The 22,918-nt window shown below is 50.4% G+C and overlaps 1 protein-coding gene across 7 annotated transcripts; it reads left to right on the top strand.

The window, feature by feature from the left end:
• The first annotated feature begins 2,468 nt into the window (after positions 1-2,468).
• Positions 2,469-21,463, top strand: LOC143782997 (GPI-anchor transamidase component GPAA1-like). 7 transcript variants are annotated; one of them, XM_077271120.1, is made up of 6 exons: positions 2,469-2,596; positions 10,973-11,084; positions 11,169-11,316; positions 18,764-18,865; positions 19,491-19,686; positions 20,029-21,463. In XM_077271120.1, coding segments are annotated over exons 1-5 (393 nt in total). In that variant the 5' UTR covers positions 2,469-2,594; the 3' UTR covers positions 19,520-19,686; positions 20,029-21,463. The 7 variants fall into 7 exon arrangements, with proteins under 7 accessions (XP_077127235.1, XP_077127232.1, XP_077127230.1 ...); XM_077271117.1 differs by having other exon boundaries at positions 2,503-2,596; positions 11,169-11,352; positions 20,029-21,059; XM_077271115.1 differs by having other exon boundaries at positions 2,588-2,706.
• The last annotated feature ends 1,455 nt before the right edge of the window (positions 21,464-22,918 follow it).

The following is a 22,918-nucleotide window of genomic DNA, read 5'->3' on the forward strand; positions in this document are numbered from 1 at the left end:
AAAAAAATTGCACTCGACTCAAGATTTGGCCAACATCCTCCACCTCTCCTCCAGCACCACACCTCCTCCTGTGGCCCAGAGCCTGTATCCCCCAGCACCACCTTCTCCTGTGGCCCACAGCCTACACCGACCAGCATCACCTCCTCCTGTAGCCCACAGCCTGCAGCCAAACTCGCACCATCCTGGCCAACATTATTGGCAAACAAAAACAACCTTCTACAGACTAGCCAGCCTATATTTAATTTCCAGGATACAATGTCAGCTCAAACAAGACAAGGGCAGAGGTGCATTCTTCAATTAGGCTTTTGGTTCGGAGATGTCTACACAACCGCCTTATATACCCCAGAGTCCCACCATCAGGCTGATGTTTTGGGTTCTGAAATACATTTTCAATCAGAGACTTAGGACCATGTGGTTTTCCCACCCTTTAGTCCCCCCTTCAGTCAGTTATCCTTAGGGCTCATTTCCACATGCGAGGCACACGTCCGTATCTCGCATGTGGAAACCAAGCTCTGGCGCCGGCACTCAGGAGCGGAGCTGTGCAGCTCCATGTGTTCCTATGCGGTCGCATGCTCCGCTCTGGAGTGCCGGCTCCATAGCTTGGTTTCCACATGCGAGATACGGACGTGTGACTCGCATGTGGAAATGAGCCCTTATGTGTCCACTCGATTTTCTGCTCCATCACCTTTTTTCAACACCCAGTCCATGCCCTGATTGTAAGTTCCCCCACTTAAGTTTTTTTTTTTTCCTTTTTTTGCTGCTATAAATCATAATTAGGTTTCGGCATAAGGAAATAATATGCTTATTTTTGTTTTTGGCATACAAATCTATAAGTATGTTTTTGTGTATGAAAAAGGCCTTGTCTCATTTGTCCTTTTAAAAAAAAAAAAAAAGATTTGTTGTTTTAATCAGTAAATCACACACAACAGTAAAAAGCATCAGCGGGAAAGTGTACAACTGTGGGGTGAAGATTATAGTCTGTGAAAAGTGTAACATACATGGAGTTTCACAAACTATTAATATCATCACCCAGTTGTATCTTTAGACTTTATTGGTTATTAAAATGGGGGACCCCAATAAAAAAAATGTGCATATGTTGAGTAAAATTTCTGCATTTCGTGGCTGGAAAAACGTGTGATTTTGGCGAGTTTTTGCCTGATATGAATTAAGTCAATGGTGAAAACGTAGGATAAAAACTCAGAGAATTGACATGCAGCAGATTATTTTCTGCACCAAATCTGCAAATACTTAAAATGTGCATGACACGTCAGGCTTCTCATTCACTTTGCTGGCATCAGATTTTGTCACAAATCCGGGCAGAAAAAATGCAGCAAAATCGCACCAAATCTGCGACGTGCACACAGCCCTATAGGTAAGAGCGATATCCGCAAAAAACATGGATACACTGGTGCAAGAAAAACCATTGTGTGAACGAGGCCGAAGGTGTTAGTAATGCCTGATAATAAACATACTGGGTAAATATACGGGACGTACACCCATGGACTGCTGTTATTCTATTTGCTGCAGGTTTCTGGAGGATTTGCCTTAGGACATAAATGCGCTTCACAGGTACTTTTATTATTTATGTCTTATTTTTTCCCTTTTTATATTCTGTAATGTTTTTAGTTCTTGGAGAAGGCAGAGGGCACATCACAATAAATTTCGTTTTTTCTTTTTGTGTTTTAAAATGTGAATTTTTCCTCCTTTTCCAGTTGTCAGTTATTGCGCAGCTTTTCTTATTTTATGTTCTGTATTAGGGCGCTGTAAGATCATTTTCTGCCTCGTCCATTTCTTAATTCATCTTATTTATACTGAACGTGATTTTCCCCTTTATTAGTCATTTATAAACCTATGAAGTTTAAACATTTTCGTGCCTTCAGGTTTTTTTGGTCTTGATGAAATACACATAATTTGCTGATTTTTGTCTATATTACATCTTTTGCGCTGTTTTCTCTCGTCGCCTCCTTCGCTCTTGGAAGATCTCTGTATTATTCACTCATTTTAAGAGTTTAGTCACTTTTGTGCCGTCATTCGATGTCGCTATTCATAATTTAGGATCACTATTTGTCTGCTCTGCAGCATCTTTCCCCCTCATATCCGCAATTTCCTTATTGCTGCATATTTATTGGTATTTTTTCAGACGAAATCTTTGAAAAAAATGTAGATTCTGTGCGTTTTTCCTATTGTGGCGTCCTAAACCAACACTACAGACTTCCTGACGTGATTAGTGTCCGTATAGTGATCTCAGACACTGCTCTGACTTTTACCTCATGGAATCACTAAAACCCTAGACTATATATAGTCCCACTAACGCCATTCACTGCAGTGCGGTCAGCTGTCTAACTATCCTAGCTTTGCTGTGTAATGGCGTCACAGCCGTTTCCTGCCCTCAGACAGCTCACAGCCTCACACAACCTCCTCTCTACAGCGAACATGTGCTTAAAATGGCGCTGTTGCTCGCTGAGATCGCTCTTTTATAACCACAGTGGACAGAGCGTCATGGCAGAGATAGCCAGCGACACCTGGTGGTGGGAGGACGGAATGGCAGATAATATTACACAGTGTGCTGTAGGACCTTCCATGACGTCCTGTCCATGTGAGTATACGCATGCGCGTTCTTTCGTGGTGTCAGGGCTCCTCCAGCTGCAGTGAAGTCTTGTGTTGCGGAAGTCTGTGCAGTGACAGCAGCGGCTGCACACGGAGGAGGTGAGGGAGAGACGGAAGGTGCGGGGGTCTGTGCGGTAATCCGGCCCCTGTGTGATGACCGGTCAGTGCAGTCACCAGGAGCGGTGTGTAATGTGTGCACGTTACATGGTGACCGGGACAGTGATGTCTGTGTATCAGTGACTCCTGTGTAATGTCACTATTGAAGGCTCTGATCACCTGTACGTCATAGCTTCCCCCCCCTCAGCCCCCTGTACTTTATGGCGTCTGCCCTCACCCCCTGTACGTTATGGCATCTCCCCCTCAGCCCCCTGTACGTTATAGCGTCTCCCCCTCAGCCCCCTGTACGTTATGGCGTCTCCCCCTCAGCCCCCTGTACGTTATGGCGTCTCTCCGTCAGCCCCCTGTACGTTATGGCGTCTCTCCGTCAGCCCCCTGTACGTTATGGCGTCTCCCCCTCAGCCCCCTGTACGTTATGGCGTCTCCCCCTCAGCCCCCTGTACGTTATGGCGTCTCCCCCTCAGCCCCCTGTACGTTATGGCGTCTCCCCCTCAGCCCCCTGTACGTTATGGCGTCTCCCCGTCAGCCCCCTGTACGTTATGGCGTCTCCCCGTCAGCCCCCTGTACGTTATGGCGTCTCCCCGTCAGCCCCCTGTACGTTATGGCGTCTCCCCGTCAGCTCCCTGTACGTTATGGCGTCTCCCCGTCAGCCCCCTGTACGTTATGGCGTCTCCCCGTCAGCCCCCTGTACGTTATGGCGTCTCCCCGTCAGCCCCCTGTACGTTATGGCGTCTCCCCGTCAGCCCCCTGTACGTTATGGCGTCGCCCCCTCAGCCCCCTGTACGTTATGGCGTCTCCCCGTCAGCCCCCTGTACGTTATGGCGTCTCCCCCTCAGCCCCCTGTACGTTATGGCGTCTCCCCCTCAGCCCCCTGTACGTTATGGCGTCTCCCCCTCAGCCCCCTGTACGTTATGGCGTCTCCCCCTCAGCCCCCTGTACGTTATGGCGTCTCCCCCTCAGCCCCCTGTACGTTATGGCGTCGCCCCCTGTACGTTATGGCGCCTGCCCCTCAGCCCCCTGTACGTTATGGCGTCTCCCCCCCCCCCCCCCCAGCCCCCTGTACGTTATGGCGTCTCCCCCCCCCCCCCCAGCCCCCTGTACGTTATGGCGTCTCCCCCCCCCCCCCAGCCCCCTGTACGTTATGGCGTCTTCCCCCCCCCCCCCCAGCCACCTGTACGTTATGGCGTCTCCCCCTTCAGCCACCTGTACGTTATGGCGTCTCCCCCCCCCCCCCCCCCCACCAGCCCCCTGTATATTATGGCGTTCAACCCCCTTCATCTCCATGAATTATTGAGTCTCCCCGTCAGCCCCCTGTACGTTATGGCATCTCCCCGTCAGCCCCCTGTACGTTATGGCATCTCCCCGTCAGCCCCCTGTACGTTATGGCGTCTCCCCCTCAGCCTTCTGTACGTTATGGCGTCTCCCCCTCAGCCCCCTGTACGTTATGGCGTCGCCCCCTGTACATTATGGCGTCTCCCCCTCAGCCCCCTGTACGTTATGGCGTCTCCCCCTCAGCCCCCTGTACGTTATGGCGTCTCCCCGTCAGCCCCCTGTACGTTATGGCATCTCCCCCTCAGCCCCCTGTACGTTATGGCGTCTCCCCCTCAGCCCCCTGTACGTTATGGCGTCTCCCCCTCAGCCCCCTGTACGTTATGGCGTCGCCCCCTGTACGTTATTGCGTCTGCCCCTCAGCCCCCTGTACGTTATGGCGTCTCCCCTCCCCCTCAGCCCCCTGTACGTTATGGCGTCTCCCCTCCCCCTCAGCCCCCTGTACGTTATGGCGTCTCCCCGTCAGCCCCCTGTACGTTATGGCGTCTCCCCGTCAGCCCCCTGTACGTTATGGCGTCTCCCCGTCAGCCCCCTGTACGTTATGGCGTCTCCCCGTCAGCCCCCTGTACGTTATGGCGTCTCCCCGTCAGCCCCCTGTACGTTATGGCGTCTCCCCGTCAGCCCCCTGTACGTTATGGCATCTCCCCGTCAGCCCCCTGTACGTTATGGCGTCTCCCCCTCAGCCCCCTGTACGTTATGGCGTCTCCCCCTCAGCCCCCTGTACGTTATGGCGTCTCCCCCTCAGCCCCCTGTACGTTATGGCGTCTCCCCCTCAGCCCCCTGTACGTTATGGCGTCTCCCCGTCAGCCCCCTGTACGTTATGGCGTCTCCCCCTCAGCCCCCTGTACGTTATGGCGTCTCCCCCTCAGCCCCCTGTACGTTATGGCGTCTCCCCGTCAGCCCCCTGTACGTTATGGCGTCGCCCCCTGTACGTTATGGCGTCTGCCCCTCAGCCCCCTGTACGTTATGGCGTCTCCCCCCCCCCCCCCCCAGCCCCCTGTACGTTATGGCGTCTCCCCCCCCCCCCCCAGCCCCCTGTACGTTATGGCGTCTTCCCCCCCCCCCCCAGCCCCCTGTACGTTATGGCGTCTCCCCCCTCAGCCACCTGTACGTTATGGCGTCTCCCCCCCCAGCCCCCTGTATATTATGGCGTTCAACCCCCTTCATCTCCATGCATTATTGCGTCTCCCCGTCAGCCCCCTGTACGTTATGGCATCTCCCCGTCAGCCCCCTGTACGTTATGGCGTCTCCCCCTCAGCCTTCTGTACGTTATGGCGTCTCCCCCTCAGCCCCCTGTACGTTATGGCGTCTCCCCCTCAGCCCCCTGTACGTTATGGCGTCTCCCCGTCAGCCCCCTGTACGTTATGGCGTCTCCCCGTCAGCCCCCTGTACGTTATGGCGTCTCCCCCTCAGCCCCCTGTACGTTATGGCGTCTCCCCCTCAGCCCCCTGTACGTTATGGCGTCTCCCCCTGTACGTTATGGCGTCTGCCCCTCAGCCCCCTGTACGTTATGGCGTCGCCCCCTGTACGTTATGGCGTCTGCCCCTCAGCCCCCTGTACGTTATGGCGTCTCCCCCCCCCCCCCCCCCAGCCCCCTGTACGTTATGGCGTGTCTCCCCCCCCCCTCCAAGCCCCCTGTACGTTATGGCGTCTTCCCCCCCCCCCCCCAGCCCCCTGTACGTTATGGCGTCTCCCCCTCAGCCACCTGTACGTTATGGCGTCTCCCCCCCCCCCCCAGCCCCCTGTATATTATGGCGTTCAACCCCCTTCATCTCCATGCATTATTGCGTCTCCCCGTCAGCCCCCTGTACGTTATGGCATCTCCCCGTCAGCCCCCTGTACGTTATGGCATCTCCCCGTCAGCCCCCTGTACGTTATGGCGTCTCCCCCTCAGCCTTCTGTACGTTATGGCATACCCTCAGCCCCTGTACGTTGTGGTGTCTCCCCCTCAGCCCCTGTACGTTATGGCATTCCCTCTAACCCCCCCCCCCCCCCCCCCGAGCCCTCTGTGCGTTATGGTGTCTTCCCCACCCCCCAGCCCCCTGTACGTTGTGGCGTTCCCCCCCCCCCCCCCCAGCCCCCTGTATGTTATGGCGTCTCCCCCTCAGCTCCCTGTACGTTATAGCGCCTCCCCGTCAGCCCCCTGTATGTTATGGCGTTCAACCCCCTTCATCTCTCCATACATTATTGCGTCACCCCGTCAGCCTCCTGTACTTTATGGCGTCTCCCCCACAGCTCCCTGTACGTTATGGCGTCCCCCCGTCAGCCCCCTGTACGTTATGGCATCTCCCCCTCAGCCCCCTGTATGTTATGGAGTCTCCCTGTCAGCCCCCTGTACGTTATGGCATTCCCCCCCCCCCCCCTGAGCCCCCTGTATGTTATGGTGTCACCCCCCCCCCCCCCCTCAGCCCCCTGTACGTTGTGGCGTCTCCCCCTCAGCCCCCTGTACGTTGTGGCGTCTCCCCCTCAGCTCCCTGTACATTATGGGGTCTCCCCCCTCAGCTCTCTGTACATTGTGGTGTCTCCCCCTCAGCCCCCTGTACGTTGTGGCGTCTCCCCCTCAGCTCCCTGTACATTATGGGGTCTCCCCCCTCAGCTCTCTGTACATTGTGGCGTCTCCCCCTCAGCTCCCTGTACGTTATGGGGTCTCCCCCTCGGCTCCCTGTACGTTATGGGGTCTCCCCCTCAGCTCCCTGTACGTTGTGGCGTCTCCCCCTCAGCTCCCTGTACGTTATGGGGTCTCCCCCTCAGCTCCCTGTACGTTGTGGCGTCTCCCCCTCAGCCCCCTGTACGTTATGGCGTCTCACAGCCCCTGTACATTACACTGCGATGCTTCTTATATCCGCCCATATATTATACTGTGTCGCCCCTCCGTCCCCCCACGGTTTTATCACACCGGTGTATTATACTTTTATTATCTCTCGCGGCTGAAACATCCGGCGTCTCCTGACTCCTGCACGCTGGGTGCTATAATAGGAGTTTAATACACTGGTGTGCAGGCCGCACATTACAGCACCCAGCGTGCTGGAGTCAGGAGACTGCGGATATTTCAGCACACTGGGTGTTATAGTGTGCGGCCTCCACACCGGTGTATTAGGCTGTGTGCACACGGTGCGTTTTCTACGCTCAGAAATGGGCAAAAAACATTAGAGAATTTTTATCCCAGCTAAGTCGGTGAGAGTCCTGAAGTGTTGTGCACATGACAGGGATTTTCCTTGCATATTTGCAGTGCGTTTTTGCTGCAGCATGGTAATTCTTTGTGCGGATTTTTATTGTTTTTCACCCATTGACTTCAATTGAGTCCGTTAAATCCACAGCAAAAACTCGAGTATAAAAATGTTTGTGGAGAATGTTTGTGCTGAGTTTCTGTCTGCATTTTTACGGACTTCCTGTGGTGTTTCCCACGCTGTCACCTGTCATCTGTATTACAGCGTGGGAAACACCGGTGAGGCGGTAACCTTACCACCTGTAAGATAGTTACTGTCAGTCACAGTGCTGTGGGTTCACGCCATCAGATGTCAGCATGACCCCGCAGGTGTTACTGTGACCCGCGGTAAGAAACTTACTGCAGTTCACAGGCGTCAGCTGATGAGACTACTACTCCCACCAGCTGACACCTCTGATCAAAGTAAAAAAAAAATAAGTGAAATAATGAAATACATATACAGATAAAAAACAACCTATACTCACCTTAGGCTTCTTTACACGTCCGTCTTCCAAATCTGCACAGGATCCGTCAAGACGTTGAAATGACGGATCCTGTGCAGATTGTGAAAAACGTAGGCCCGTCTTTCTTATGGACCCATCGAGCCTATGTGCACCTGTTGTGTATGCGTCTTCGCAGTGGACTATTCAATTCGGGTAACGTTTCGACCCCAGCAGGTCTTTATCAAAACCTCACTTATGCCAAAGAGGTAGAGGAGAGGAGAAAGAGCCGAGTTCCCATAGGGCAGCTCTGGTGGAGTTGTGTGGAAGCGCGTCCGCCTGGTGGGTGATGTAGGACAAATTGAAAAATCGCAGTATTGTCACCTACCGGCCTTCCCGCGCAGCGATGCTCCCAACAGCTAGCGTTCCTAGTAATACATTGCATTTGGCTGCCGGGAGCTTCGGTGACACTGCGCGGAACGTCGGTAGGTGAGAATATTGCGATTTAAAAAAAAAAAAAAAAATGTTACATTATTTTTAACATTATATCTTGTTACTATTGATGCTTCATAGGCAGCATCAATAGTAAAAAGAGAAAGAGAGCGAACGAGAGAATTTCCCTGACGGGAAATTCTTCTACGCATGCTCAGTTTGAAAAGACGGGACCGTCGCTGGATTCCTGCTTTTCACAGTCAGCGACGCATCCTGCGCCCATAGACTTACATTGTAGCCAGTGACGGGCAGCGCAGGATGCATCGCTGACCAATTTTCCTACGTGCAGAAAAAACGTTCCTCTGAACATTTTCTCTGCCCGACGGACCATTTTATTACACAGGATCCAGTGCTCGACGGATGAAACGGATGGCCATCTGTCACAATCCGTCGCTAATACAAGTTTATGGGAAAATGCAGATCCCGCATTCTCAAAAATCGAGGGATTGCGACGGGAGCTGAAAGACGGAAGTGTGAAAGAGGCCTAATGCTCAATCCCCGATGGCAAAGTCTCCTGTAAACAATCAAAAATAATAAACCATCTTATACTCTCCTGCCCTCGTTGGTCTACATAATCCAGAGAGTCCCATGGCTATCTCACGTGTAGAACAGTCACATCAAGAGATGTGACCACTCTAACCAGCCGCCGGCTGCACACTGACAGGAGGTAATCGCTCCCGCAGTGTATAGCGCTGAGCTGCCATGAGAGAGGTCACACGAGTTCATCAGCTGATCAGCGCCGGTGCTCTCACAGCAGCACCGCTGACAATATCCCCAACCCTATTACCCCACTTGCCAATGCACTAGAGCAAGTGGGAAGAGCGAACTTAAGCATCAGATTTGGCAAATCTTTTAGATGCGCCATTTCTGGGGCGGCTGAGAGCTGATGTTTTTAGTCTGGGAGGGGGCCAATATCCATGGTCCCTTCCTAGGCTATTGCTATCAGCCCGCATCTTTCTGCCTAGCCTTTGCTTGTTATTACATATAGGGGGACCCTACGTCAATTTTTTAAACTGATGTCCTCCTGTAACCTAGCTAGTAAAGGCTAAGCAAACAGCTGTTAGCTGATATTAATAGCCTGGGAACCTTTTAGTAAAATCAGCCGTCGGCATTTCCCTCTGCTGGTTATGAAAATTACGGGGGACCCCATGACATTTTTTTTTTTTTTTATTATAAAAATTGACAGGTATCAGGAAGCACGCTGATTTGTGCCAGATGCTGTTTGGTTACAGCCTATTTAGGTTTGTTCTGTTAATTCTCCTACATAGGCTGATGACTGTGTGTGTTTATTTAACACATTACTAACTGGTTTAGTAATGAGCGTGTCTGGCTGACACCTCTTCATTTCCTAGGGCTTGGTGACAGCGGCTGACACCAAGCCCTAATGCCATTACCCTGATGCAATTCATTCTGATAATGGGAAAAAAAGGGGATGAAACAGAAAATTGCATCAGAAATTTTTTTTTTTTAATCTTTTTTTGAGTGCAAAAAAGCATTCTTTACTGTAAAAAAACCTGCATGCATGCATGCACCAAAACCATGCGTTTTTGCTGCCAAGAGATGCAGAAAATGTCTGCAAGCCAAATGCTCAACGTGCGCACGTAGCCTTATTCTTCTATTATCCCTCCCCGGCTGTAGTATCCAGCTTCTCCTGACTCCAGCACACTGCTGTAATGACCGGCCTCAACACCGGTATATTATGCTTCTATTATCTCTCCCTGGCTGTAATACCAGCATCTCCTGACTCCAGCACGCTGGGTGATAAAACATCCGGTTATAATGGTGCAGTCATGGCATGCTCTCCGACCCTAACCGGCGACAGGCGCTGGCACGTCTCATCACACGGCTCAACTCCAGAGTGTTGGACCGGGGGGTAGCAATCAGAGTGTGGACCAGGAGAGGGATCAGAGTGTGGGCCCGATGGTGGTCGGGAGATCAGAGTGTGGGCCCGGTGGTGGTTTGGGAGATCAGAGTGTGGGCCCGGTGGTGGTTTGGGAGATCAGAGTGTGGGCCCGGTGGTGGTTTGGGAGATCAGAGTGTGGGCCCGGTGGTGGTTTGGGAGATCAGAGTGTGGGCCTGGTGGTGGTTTGGGAGATCAGAGTGTGGGCCCGGTGGTGGTTTGGGAGATCAGAGTGTGGGCCCGGTGGTGGTTTGGGAGATCAGAGTGTGGGCCCGGTGGTGGTTTGGGAGATCAGAGTGTGGGGGCCGGTGGTGGTTTGGGAGATCAGAGTGTGGGCCCGGTGGTGGTTTGGGAGATCAGAGTGTGGGCCCGGTGGTGGTTTGGGAGATCAGAATGTGGGCCCGGTGGTGGTTTGGGAGATCAGAGTGTGGGCCCGGTGGTGGGTCGGGAGATCAGAGTGTGGGCCCGGTGGTGGTCGGGAGATCAGAGTGTGGGCCCGGTGGTGGTCGGGAGATCAGAGTGTGGGCCCGGTGGAGAAATCATAGGGTGGGCTGGGAGGGGGAAGAGAGACCAGAGTGTGGACTTGGGGGGAGATCAGAGTGGACTCCCATCCCGGCTGTTTGCAGATAATACATAGTGTAATATTGTCTGCGCTGAAGCGTCTCACTATTTTCAGTATCTCTGCTTGCTGACAGTGTTACGTAGATCTAGATCCTGTGTAAGATGTGTCACATCTGAGGGTTTGTTACAGTCATATCCAGTCCGCCTGGGCTACAATCCAGGCTGTTACCTACACTGCCACATTGTAACAAACCATCAGCGCAGGAGGCGATCAGTACTTGGAGCAGGGTGACGGCTAACTTTTGTCTGCTTTCTGCCCAGGGGGTCTCCTGTCGCCTGGCTGGAGAGGACGATGTGCGGGATCGGGCTGGAGGTTTACACCCAGAGCTTTGTCCGCAACCTGCCGTTCCTTGACGAGTCCACGGAGCGCTTCGTATGTGTATACGGGGGAATACGGCTTCGTCCAGCCGGCGGGTAAGGCGCCTGTAATAATCTTATCCTCTACTTCTGTTGTCAGATGGTGAAAGGCAACAATGTGTACGACATCCTGCGGCCCCCCCGCGCCACCAGTACCGAGTCCCTGGTGCTCAGCGTCCCCTGCAGCGAGGGCCAGAACAACAACCAGGCGGTGGGGCTGCTGCTGGCGTTGGCCTCCTACTTCCAAGGTGAGACCACCGGAGAGAGGCTGCTTTATAATGCCGGTATGTGGCAGCGCCGGGGGTCCTCTGAGACCCCTGATCAATTACAGAGATCCCCCAACTTTTCTATTGTTCTTATGCGGCACCTATAATTCATTGACCAATTTGGAGACCCCCAACTTTTTTATTTTTACATCAGTGGAGCCAAGTGAGGTTTTAGTTTCTGAGTTCCGAGCTGATGTTGTTAGTACAGTTTTGGGTGTGGAGGGGGGGGGGGGGCTGCTGAATTTCTGAAATTCTGGCTTTTGCCTTCTTTGAATGTTTTAAAAACTTTCTGGCAGTTCTGTTTGTAAATGTCGTATTGTAAAAGTAGTTTTTCTTTTTTATATTGCAGTTGCTGCATAGTGTTTCTGATCAGTTGGGGTCCAGGTCCTGAGACTACCCCCCACCAATCGCTCAAAACACCGTTCTGCGCACACACGTCATGCAGAAGCTGCGCACACGGCTGTGTAAGGACCCTACACCTACCACTGAGCCCATGTACGAGCTGCACACTCCACAGCACTGGTTTGACCGATCGGTGAGGGTCTCTGGACCCAGACCCCCTCTGATCACAGACACAATGCCTCACCTGTCACAAATAGTGCACTTTTCCATAATGAAGGCAGCCTTTACCCCCTGATGGTTTGCGACAAAATTTATGCTTCAAGAACAAATGCGTTTATTGCACGTGAAAAGGCGACAAGTACAAGACGTTTCGGCCACTCTGTGGCCTTGATCACTGTGTCGCTAAAAAAAAAATGAAAACAGATATACATAAGATTTACATTATATACACTATATACAATATATTACAAAAACAGCCGTATACGGCATAATAGGCATAATGAGGGATTGAAGCCATGTCAAAAGGACTAGTGACTTGGGGTATAGCCTATATGGGGACCTTTAAACCAGTATGGGAATAAGAAAGAGATAGATGTTGTTTCAAAGAGACCAGTTATAGTTTTAAGGTCTATCTAGAACTAGAAGGTAAGATAGAAGCTTCAGAACAATAGAGAGTGCTGTGGGGACATACCGTAGTAGAGGTGCGTCACTAAGTTATCCTTGTACGTCCTGGATAGGCATGGGCCAGTTATGGCACGTATAACCTGGTAAGGGTGATGGATACTAATTACAATCAAATAACCGCAGTATGATGCATTTATAAGTGTGCGGAGGCAGTCTCCCAGGGGCGTAACTACCGCGGTCGCAGGGGTCGCAATTGCGACGGGGCCCGCAGTGCTTAGGGGCCCACCCAGTCCAGCAGACTGGGCGGGCTCCTAAGAACTCTAAGCTACAAAATGGGCCGCCGGCCCTTTAAATAATTCTTCCTTACAGGCCCTGCTGCGCGTGCACTCGCGATCACGGGTGGGACTGCACTTGACCCGCAGCAGAGCCCCTCCACCGCAGAGAGCCGCACACCACTACTATAGCTGCCACTGCTCTGTGCGCACAGGACCTGTGATGAGGTCACAGGAGGGGAGGAGTTGGAGTCACATGATCAAGGGCTTCCGTGTAGTGCAGGACAGTAGTGCAGTGCTGTTTGTCATCGTGCTGGAGGAGGGTAAGCTTTTGTGTGAGGTCAGGAGGGGTTTGGGTGGATGTAGCAGAGCAGTGTGTGCATGAGGTGTACGGAGCGGAGCCGGGTGTGCACGAGGTGTACGGAGCGGAGCCGGGTGTGCACGAGGTGTACGGAGCGGAGCCGGGTGTGCACGAGGTGTACGGAGCGGAGCCGGGTGTGCACGAGGTGTACGGAGCGGAGCCGGGTGTGCACGAGGTGTACGGAGCGGAGCCGGGTGTGCACGAGGTGTACGGAGCGGAGCCGGGTGTGCACGAGGTGTACGGAGCGGAGCCGGGTGTGCACGAGGTGTACGGAGCGGAGCCGGGTGTGCACGAGGTGTACGGAGCGGAGCCGGGTGTGCACGAGGTGTACGGAGCGGAGCCGGGTGTGCACGAGGTGTACGGAGCGGAGCCGGGTGTGCACGAGGTGTACGGAGCGGAGCCGGGTGTGCACGAGGTGTACGGAGCGGAGCCGGGTGTGCACGAGGTGTACGGAGCGGAGCCGGGTGTGCACGAGGTGTACGGAGCGGAGCCGGGTGTGCACGAGGTGTACGGAGCGGAGCCGGGTGTGCACGAGGTGTACGGAGCGGAGCCGGGTGTGCACGAGGTGTACGGAGCGGAGCCGGGTGTGCACGAGGTGTACGGAGCGGAGCCGGGTGTGCACGAGGTGTACGGAGCGGAGCCGGGTGTGTACGAGGTGTCGCATCTCTGCTTCAGGAAAATGGCCGCCGCGATCTCCATCTGGGCACGCGCGGCATCCTGCGGCCATTTTCCTGAAGCCGCGGCCAGCAGAGCGCCGCTTCTGCGCACGCGCGGCCAAAGGAAGATGACCGCCCCACCGATCACCAATGAAATGTCGCACATCACGCTATTTTCACTCCCCTGTGCAGTGGATTCGGGACCTTGGGCATGCGCACACCACTACGCCACCAACGGAAAACTAAGCAAGATCTGGGGGAAGACACCACGCCCATCTGACCAGACCAGCCTGATTGACAGGCGAAAACGACTACTTTGGTAACGTATTTCGGCAGCATAGGTGGGGAATCGGGGTCCACAAAATACACTATTGCAATGCACAGCTCAGGCCCTATTTAACAGTATTTTTATCTCATACGGAAAAAACGGGGTGACAGGTTCCCTTTAAGAGAAAGCCAAAATAACCCCGGGACAGAAGGCGAGAGCAGGGGGGAGGTGCGGGACAGAGCCGCTTTAGGCTAGTTTCACACTAGCGTTAACTGCAATACATCGCAAATGCGTCGTTTTGCCGAAAATACGCATCCAGCAAAAGTTCTTGCTGGATACGTTTTTTCGTCATAGACTAACATTAGCGACGCATTTGCGACGCATTGCCAAACGTCGCGTCCGTTTTGCGACGCTTGGGCGTGTGGTAGCGGACCGTCGGGAGAAAAAAACCTTACATGTAACGTTTTTTGCTCCCGACGGTCCACTTTTTCCGACCGCGCATGCGCGGCCGGAACTCCGCCCCCACCTCCCCGCACTTCCCCGCACCTCACAATGGGGCAGCGGATGCGTGGGAAAAATGCATCCGCTGCCCCCGTTGTGCGGCGGAGACCACACTAGCGTCGGGAACGTCGGCCCGACGCACAACGACGGGTTGTTCCCGACGCTAGTGTGAAACTAGCCTTAGTCGCTAGTGTGAAACTAGCCTTAGTCAGGAGAAGCTGAGGAGCTGCAGCCGGTTTACATCAGCCACCCCTGTACCAGAGAGGAGATTGTGAGTTGTGTATATGAGCTGGTATCTCTGGTGTGTGTGTGTGTGTGTGTGTGTGTGTGTGTGTGTGTGTGTGTGTGTGGTATCTGTAGTGTGTGTGTGTGATAACTGTAGTATGTGTGTGATATCTGTAGTATGATGTGTGTGTGTGTGTGATATCTGTAGTGTGTGTATGTGTGTGTGTGTGATATCTGTTGTGTGTGTGTGTGTGTGTGTGTGTGTGTGTGTGTGATATCTGTAGTGTGTGTGTGTGTGTGTTATCTGTAGTGTGTGTGTGTGATATCTGTAGTATGATGTGTGTGTGTGTGTGTGATATCTAGTATGTCTGTGTGTGTGTGTGATATCTGTAGTGTGTGTGTGTGATAACTGTAGTATGTGTGTGATATCTGTAATATGATGTGTGTGTGATATCTGTAGTGTGTGTAATAACTGATGTGTGTGTGTGTGTGTGTGTGTGTGTGATATCTGTAGTATGATGTGTGTGTGTGATATCTGTAGTGTGTGTGTGATATCTGTAGTATGTGTGTGTGAGGCAGCGGCGTAACTACTACGGTCGCAGCTGCAAGCGGCTCTGGCAGGTCAGGGGGCCGTGAGTCCCCTTGAGCCTGTCTCCCTTATGCTTGTGTCCCCATGTGCCAGTCTCCCTTGCCCATTAGTCCCTGTGTGTCCCCATGTGCCTGTCTCCCTTGTCCCCTTATGCTTGTGTCCCTTGTCCCCGTGTGCCAGTCTCCCTTGCCCATTAGTCCCTGTGTGTCCCCTTGAGCCTGTCTCCCTTATGCTTGTGTCCCCGTGTGCCAGTCTCCCTTGCCCATTAGTCCCTGTGTGTCCCCATGTGCCTGTCTCCTATGTCCCCTTGTGCTTGTGTCAGTCTCCTTTGTCCCCTTGTGCTTGTGTCAGTCTCCTTTGCCCACTAGTCCCTGTGTCAGTCTCCCTTTCCCACTTGTCCCTGTGTGTCCCCTTGTGCTTGTATCCCTTGTCCCCTTGTGTCAGTCTCTTGCTCACTAGTCCCTATGTGTCCCCTTGTGCCTGTCTCCCTTGTCCCCTTGTGCTTGTCCCCGTGTGTCAGTCTCCATTGCCCACTATTCCCCTTGTATCAGTCTCCCTTGCCCACTATTCCCCGTGTGTCAGTCTCCCTTGCCCACTAGTCCGTGTCCCCGTGTGCCAGTCTCTCTTGTCCACTAGTCCCCGTGTGCCCTTTGTGTCAGTCTCCCTTGCCCACTTGTGTCAGTCTCCCTTGCCCACTAGACCCCTTGTATCCTTCTCCCCTGCCTCCTAGCCCCCATGTGTCCCCTAGTGCCTGTCTTCCTTGCCCCCTTGTTCCCTCTCCTCTGCCCCCTAGTCACCATTTGCTCGTGTCTTTGTCACTGCCCCTGTATGGAGGGGCTGCATTATACTATGAGGGGGGCTGCATTGTATTCTATGGGGCTTACATTGAATTTTATGGCGGGGGGGGCCCCATTTGGAAGTTCGCACCGGGGCCCATAACTTTGTAGTTACGCCACTGCAGTCTCCAGTACTTGTGGTAAGTTACAGTCTAATGTTATGAGGATAAGGTGTACTGGAGTACTGTGATAGGAGTGATGTGAGTAACATAGTACCACAGTTTGAAATCAGGCTAGTGCTGAGGCCACAGTGGGGGTGTTCGTTATACTAAGGGATATAAAGACTATATATTAATGATGGTGCATTATGTGGTAAGCGCAAAACTGAGAATATAGTTACCCTTAGGTTAGAGCTGCACAGACTTAAATAGTAAGTGCGCCCCCTTTGGTTAGACGTGGTGGCAGGGCTGCATGCGGCATATGCGTGCCACTGGAATAAAGTAAAGCGTATGGTGAACAATATAGTGAGACCTCTAAAGATATAATTAGTTGTGACACAAACATGTACTTACATGGTGGCCGGATCCGGAATCTTACATATGTGGAGGAGTGAAAGGGCTGGCACAACCGTGCCTTAGCGGAGGGAAGCCTGGGGGGACACAGGCTGAGCGCTGATTTATGGCGCTCTTAGGTCCGGTATCCGGAAGTGAAAAAAACGCCGGCGCCTGCGCTGTGGAGTCATATCCACGCTTGTGTATAAGGTGTTGCCGGGAAACGTCGGCGCTTGCGCAGTATGACATCCAGCTCAACCCGAGCTATAGGGATGAGAGGCGTTGGCGCATGCGCATTGTGCGGTAGGCAGGCCTGCTAATGTGACCATGGTAATGTTAGTGCTCCGTAGAGAAGAGAGGAAGCTAAAGAAGGAAAAGAAACATAGAGCTTGTAGCGGGGGTGGCCCTAAAGATTAGGGGAATAACATGGAATGCCTCTTTATAGGGGTAAACACAGGAAATAACAACAACATGGAAACATATCTAGGGCATGGTCAATTGAGTCATTTGTACATCACGTATTACAATGCAGCAATAAAAGAACATAATGGATCAAAGATATGAAACAGTCGTTGGGGTAATTCCAATGGTGGGTACGGATAAACAAAAATAAATGAAGTAAGTTAAATCATACAAGGAAATACACATTCCAACGAAAAAAATAAATGGACATAAATGAAAATAAATAACTCAAAACAGCTGTTGTTTCCATGTTGTTGTTATTTCCTGTGTTTACCCCTATAAAGAGGCATTCCATGTTATTCCCCTAATCTTTAGGGCCACCCCCACAACAAGCTCTATGTTTCTTTTCCTTCTTTAGCTTCCTCTCTTCTCTACGGAGCACTAACATTACCATGGTCACATTAGCAGGCCTGCCTACCGCACAATGCGCATGCGCCAACGCCTCTCATCCCTATAGCTCGGCTTGAGCTGGATGTCTTACTGCGCAAGCGCCGACGTTTCCCGGCAACACCTTATACACAAGCGTGGATATGACTCCACAGCGCAGGCGCCGGCGTTTTTTTCACTTCCGGATACCGGACCTAAGAGCGCCATAAATCAGCGCTCAGCCTGTGTCCCCCCAGGCTTCCCTCCGCTAAGGCACGGTTGTGCCAGCCCTTTCACTCCTCCACATATGTAAGATTCCGGATCCGGCCACCATGTAAGTACATGTTTGTGTCACAACTAATTATATCTTTAGAGGTCTCACTATATTGTTCACCATACGCTTTACTTTATTCCAGTGGCACGCATATGCCGCATGCAGCCCTGCCACCACGTCTAACCAAAGGGGGCGCACTTACTATTTAAGTCTGTGCAGCTCTAACCTAAGGGTAACTATATTCTCAGTTTTGCGCTTACCACATAATGCACCATCATTAATATATAGTCTTTATATCCCTTAGTATAACGAACACCCCCACTGTGGCCTCAGCACTAGCCTGATTTCAAACTGTGGTACTATGTTACTCACATCACTCCTATCACAGTACTCCAGTACACCTTATCCTCATAACATTAGACTGTAACTTACCACAAGTACTGGAGACTGCCTCCGCACACTTATAAATGCATCATACTGCGGTTATTTGATTGTAATTAGTATCCATCACCCTTACCAGGTTATACGTGCCATAACTGGCCCATGCCTATCCAGGACGTACAAGGATAACTTAGTGACGCACCTCTACTACGGTATGTCCCCACAGCACTCTCTATTGTTCTGAAGCTTCTATCTTACCTTCTAGTTCTAGATAGACCTTAAAACTATAACTGGTCTCTTTGAAACAACATCTATCTCTCTCTTATTCCCATACTGGTTTAAAGGTCCCCATATAGGCTATACCCCAAGTCACTAGTCCTTTTGACATGGCTTCAATCCCTCATTATGCCTATTATGCCGTATACGGCTGTTTTTGTAATATATTGTATATAGTGTATATAATGTAAATCTTATGTATATCTGTTTTCATTTTTTTTTAGCGACACAGTGATCAAGGCCACAGAGTGGCCGAAACGTCTTGTACTTGTCGCCTTTTCACGTGCAATAAACGCATTTGTTCTTGAAGCATAAATTTTGTCGCAAAGTGTGCAGTGATTATAGACTTATACGTACTGGGATTATTTCTCGTTCACTAGCACCTTACTTCCCTCAGTCGTGTGCTAGTCATCTCTATACTTTACCCCCTGATGTGCCCCCTCTCCTATAGGGGCACGGATGGTAAATGGTAATACGCCTGTAACTCTGGTCCGTGCACTCGCAGGTCAGATCTACTGGGCGAGGGACAACATATTCCTGGTGAACGAGCACGACCTGATCAGCACGGAGGCCTGGCTGGAGGGCTACCATGACGTCAACGTGACCGGTACGAGAGCCCCCCCCCCCATGCCCCTCAATATCTTCTCCGTGCTGGTAATTCGTGTCTATGTATCAGAGAGTTTGCCAAATTGTAACGAACTCTCAGCTGTGACTGGTGTCTCGTCTGGATGGATTTTTTTTGTTTAGCCTGAATGTTTCCATTCACTGACAACACTCTGAGATCTTAAAAGTGAGACGATTGCAAAGAAAATTAATATTTTAGACAGTTGCAGAACTTTTTCTTATTGATTTAAGTTTTATATATTCTTATAAACCCGGATAAGAGGCCGCCTCGCCACCATAACCGCTGATCGGGCATGTTATGAGGGTGGGCGCCCCGTTCCCTTCCTATATTAGTTATTATGGACCCACAGCAATCGGCCGATCATTTCTTGTGTATTGTTTTCACTTATATCTGGCTTCCTGGGTCTTGTAGTGCTGCAGGTCCACATGTATGAGGAGCTGTTGTGTACCTAGTTTATTAGCAATATTGGACCTGAGCCTCTGTGTATATCAGGGGCGCCGTCTGACCTGTGAATGCCCCACTAGTGCTGGGTGGGCTCCTTGCATTCTTCTGCTGCCATCTAGTGGCTGTCCTGAGTATTGCACTGTGTGTTCTTTGCACCTTCCAGACATGCAGTCGCCGGTGATGATGGGATGAGCGGGAGCCATCCAGGCCGCCTTGTCCCTAGAGATCAGCAGCGACGTCATCACCAGCTTTGATGTGGTCGTGGAAAGGCTGAACGGGCGGCTGCCCAACCTGGATATGGTCAACCTGGTCCTAGCGTTCTGCCAGAAGAGCCAGCTGCTGTGCACCATACAGGCAAGGTGAGGCACAGTGAGACCCCTGCTGCCCCCGTCAGCTTTACATTCTCAGATGAAGCTCTACTCTCTATACTTTCTAGGCGTCAATAACTTGCACATACACCACACACTATATACATAGTGGATGTGTGGAGTGCGGCGCCCACTCCTCTCCGGCGTATGGGTGGACTGTCACTCTTCATGGGGGGTCAGTAACGTCACTCCTCTAGTACTTAAGTGCACATGGGGGGGTCAGTAACGTCACTCTTCCAGTTCTGCTGTGGTGACGGTGCACTCCATCAAGCGTCCACTAGGGGGAACCAAACAATCCTGAACCTGAACTGTTTCCTTTCTTTTTATTCCCAGGACTATTGAAGGAATATTCCGCAAACTGAACAACCTGTCGGAGCGGCTGCACCAGTCCTACTTCTTCTACTTGCTTCCTTCGCTCTCCAGATTTGTATCTATAAAGATTTACATGCCGGCCATCGGCTTCATCATCCTCATTCTCATGATCCGAATATCCTAAATTGCAATGCCGTATGTACGGTAATGGTTGGTTAATTTCCCCCCATAGTGCTCTGACGCTGATCTCGGACATTACGGGCCGATGGCTGCACTCACTGAATCCTTCCTGATATTCGGTGTTCTTGTCTCTCAGCAGAGCAGTGCAGTGGTAATTAGCCACCACTAGAGGGAGCTGGTGTACACGTATACAGCATTGACTGCAATGGGAATTGTACTCAAGACAATGTGAAAAAGAAAACAATGGACAAAAAGGAAATATGTCCAGCACCAACCTCTAATGGCTGCAAATGGAGCCAGCTCCGATCACTGCTGTTTACGCATTTAAATCAATCACTGACAGCGACATTTATATGGTTCCTTTGCTGGTATACATCGACCTCCATCAAACCACGGTACTGATGGGCTGTAATGGCTGCCGGGGGCCAACAGAAGACTCACATCATCGCCATATTTGTCACCTACTTGTGTCTGGGCTACATATGAGGCCATTAATGTTCCCTATATTGCAGGATATAGTATAAATGGTCTCAGTTTTAAATCCCCTAACAGGATTAAAAGAAATAGTGAACATTAATTGAAAAATATTTTTAAAGAATATAGAAAATAAACCATTTGTTTTAACCTTCACTTTTCACAATTCAAATGTAATTAATAAAAAAAAAATAAAGCATCATCTGTTTTATGCATGAAATTGAAGGCATCCAGCTCAGGAAATTAAATCAAAAGTCTTTTTATTTGGACAAATTTAAAAAGTGAGCTGCTCGACAAACCAGTGCATAGTGGAGGAAGGAATGTCTTGAATAACGACGTGTTTCGAACACGTATAATGCTCTTAGTCCTCAGTTTCACAATGAGCAATCTTGCCAAAAGTTAAAATATGCCCCAAACAAGTGGGAACAGAGTGAAAATGATTGCTCCACAGAATGAAATTAACACTTGAATAGCATGACATGCAAAGTGCACAAAAAGAAAAAACGAAGAAAAAAAAACCAAGGGGAAAAAAAACACACACACCACATTCCATTCAAGTACAAATGTGCATAAGATATACAAATAATGTTAACTATTATCAATCAATAATGCAACATCATTTCCTCCTTCAAGTTCAAACCCAGAGGTGCTCGAGTGTTTAATAGGTAAATCCATAAAGCTTCCTTATCCCCCAGTTTCTTTTCTCTATCTCCACCACGTATATTTCTATGCACTTGTTCTATTGCAGATACACTAACGTGTGCAATTTGTCTGTTGTGTGATTTTATGAAATGGTTGGATGCATTAGTTACATGACGAGTTGTGGGCTGGGTAATATCATAAAGATGCTCCCTGATCCTGTCTTATAATCTCCTGATGGTAGAACCCACATATAATAGTTCGCATGCTGAACATTCTATTATGTATACTACGTGAGCTGAGTTACAATTGAGAACAATTTTTATTTTAAACTTCTTTTGATCTTTTGAGCAGGAAAAAACAGATGTTTTCTTGGAGCGTAAACATGTTCTGCAGGGAAATTGCATCTGAAAAACCCTGTGGTGGACAACCAAGTAGAGGAGTTTTTTGCTTTAGTAGCATCATAAGGGCTGGGGGATAATGAATTAGCTAAAGGTGGAGCACGTCTGGATACAATCCTAAGGGCTCATTTCCACATGCGAGGCACACGTCCGTATCTCGCATGTGGAAACCAAGCTGTGGAGCCGGCACTTTGGAGCGGAGCTGTGCAGCTCCATGTGTTCCTATGCGGCCGCACGCTCCGCTCCTGAGTGCCGGCTCCACAGCTTGGTTTCCACATGCGAGATACGGACGTGTGACTGGCATGTGGAAATGAGCCCTTATACCATCTTTTACTATAGTGTCCATAATGTCTTCCTCTCTTAAAATGTTCACATATCCGTGAACTATATCAGAAATTGACCTGAAATGGGTGCTATACGCGAGAGCCAAAACTGGTCGTTCTGAACGGGAATTAATGTTGTGCCTTTTAATTTGATTCTGACAATTGGAATCTGACTCAGAAATCGGTGTAATAAGTTCAGCTATATTATAGGCACGGCTCACAGTCCAATCAGGATATTTCCTTTTTTAAGGCGTTCTCTGATATTCCTTTTTTCACTGTCAAAAGTCACATTGTCACTGCAATTTCTTTTTGCTCTAATGACCTCACCCACTGGAATCGAATGAATCATATGTGGTGGGTGGAAACTGCGTGCATGAAGTATGGTATTTCCTGCGGTCTTTTTGCAGTAAGTGCAACTACTGATAGTAGTAAATGGAGTACTGGACAAACATCTAAACAATGTATGCTTTTTTATCAAATGTATGGGTATATTTAAGGCTGAAAGGATTGTTATTAATATAAATTTGAAATAATTCTAAAGAGACAATCTCCCTGCCACACTAGTAGCAGGTCATCTATGTACATAGAATACTATTTAATATTGATAAAAAATGGGATATCCGTGCAAAAAATGTGCTGCTCCTCCCACCGTGCCATGATCAAGTTCGCTACTGACGGAGAAATTTTAGCTCCCATTGAAACTCCGTTGTTTTGGAGAAAAAAAATTCTATCAAACAAAAAGAAATTGTGAGATAAAAGAAAAGCAAGAACTGAAATGATATACATTTGTAACTCCTAATCATATGAACTCTACTTATGTAGATGGAACTGGACAGCATGCAATGCAATCCTATGTGGAATGGATGTGTATAGGGCAACCACATCACAGGGTAA

The sequence above is a fragment of the Ranitomeya variabilis genome, chromosome 6 (assembly GCF_051348905.1).
Source record: "Ranitomeya variabilis isolate aRanVar5 chromosome 6, aRanVar5.hap1, whole genome shotgun sequence".
In the NCBI taxonomy this organism is placed as follows: Eukaryota; Metazoa; Chordata; class Amphibia; order Anura; family Dendrobatidae; genus Ranitomeya; species Ranitomeya variabilis.

What these genes read in the sequence shown, in the direction of transcription:
- LOC143782997 (XM_077271114.1), top strand. Translation starts at nt 2,609, where the DNA reads ATGCGCGTTCTTTCGTGGTGTCAGGGCTCCTCCAGCTGCAGTGAAGTC. An exon ending in AGCGGCTGCACACGGAGGAG is followed by an intron (nt 2,707 to 10,972) that starts GTGAGGGAGAGA and finishes CTTTCTGCCCAG; the next exon opens with GGGGTCTCCTGTCGCCTGGC. An exon ending in GAGGCTGCTTTATAATGCCG is followed by an intron (nt 11,353 to 18,763) that starts GTATGTGGCAGC and finishes GTGCACTCGCAG; the next exon opens with GTCAGATCTACTGGGCGAGG.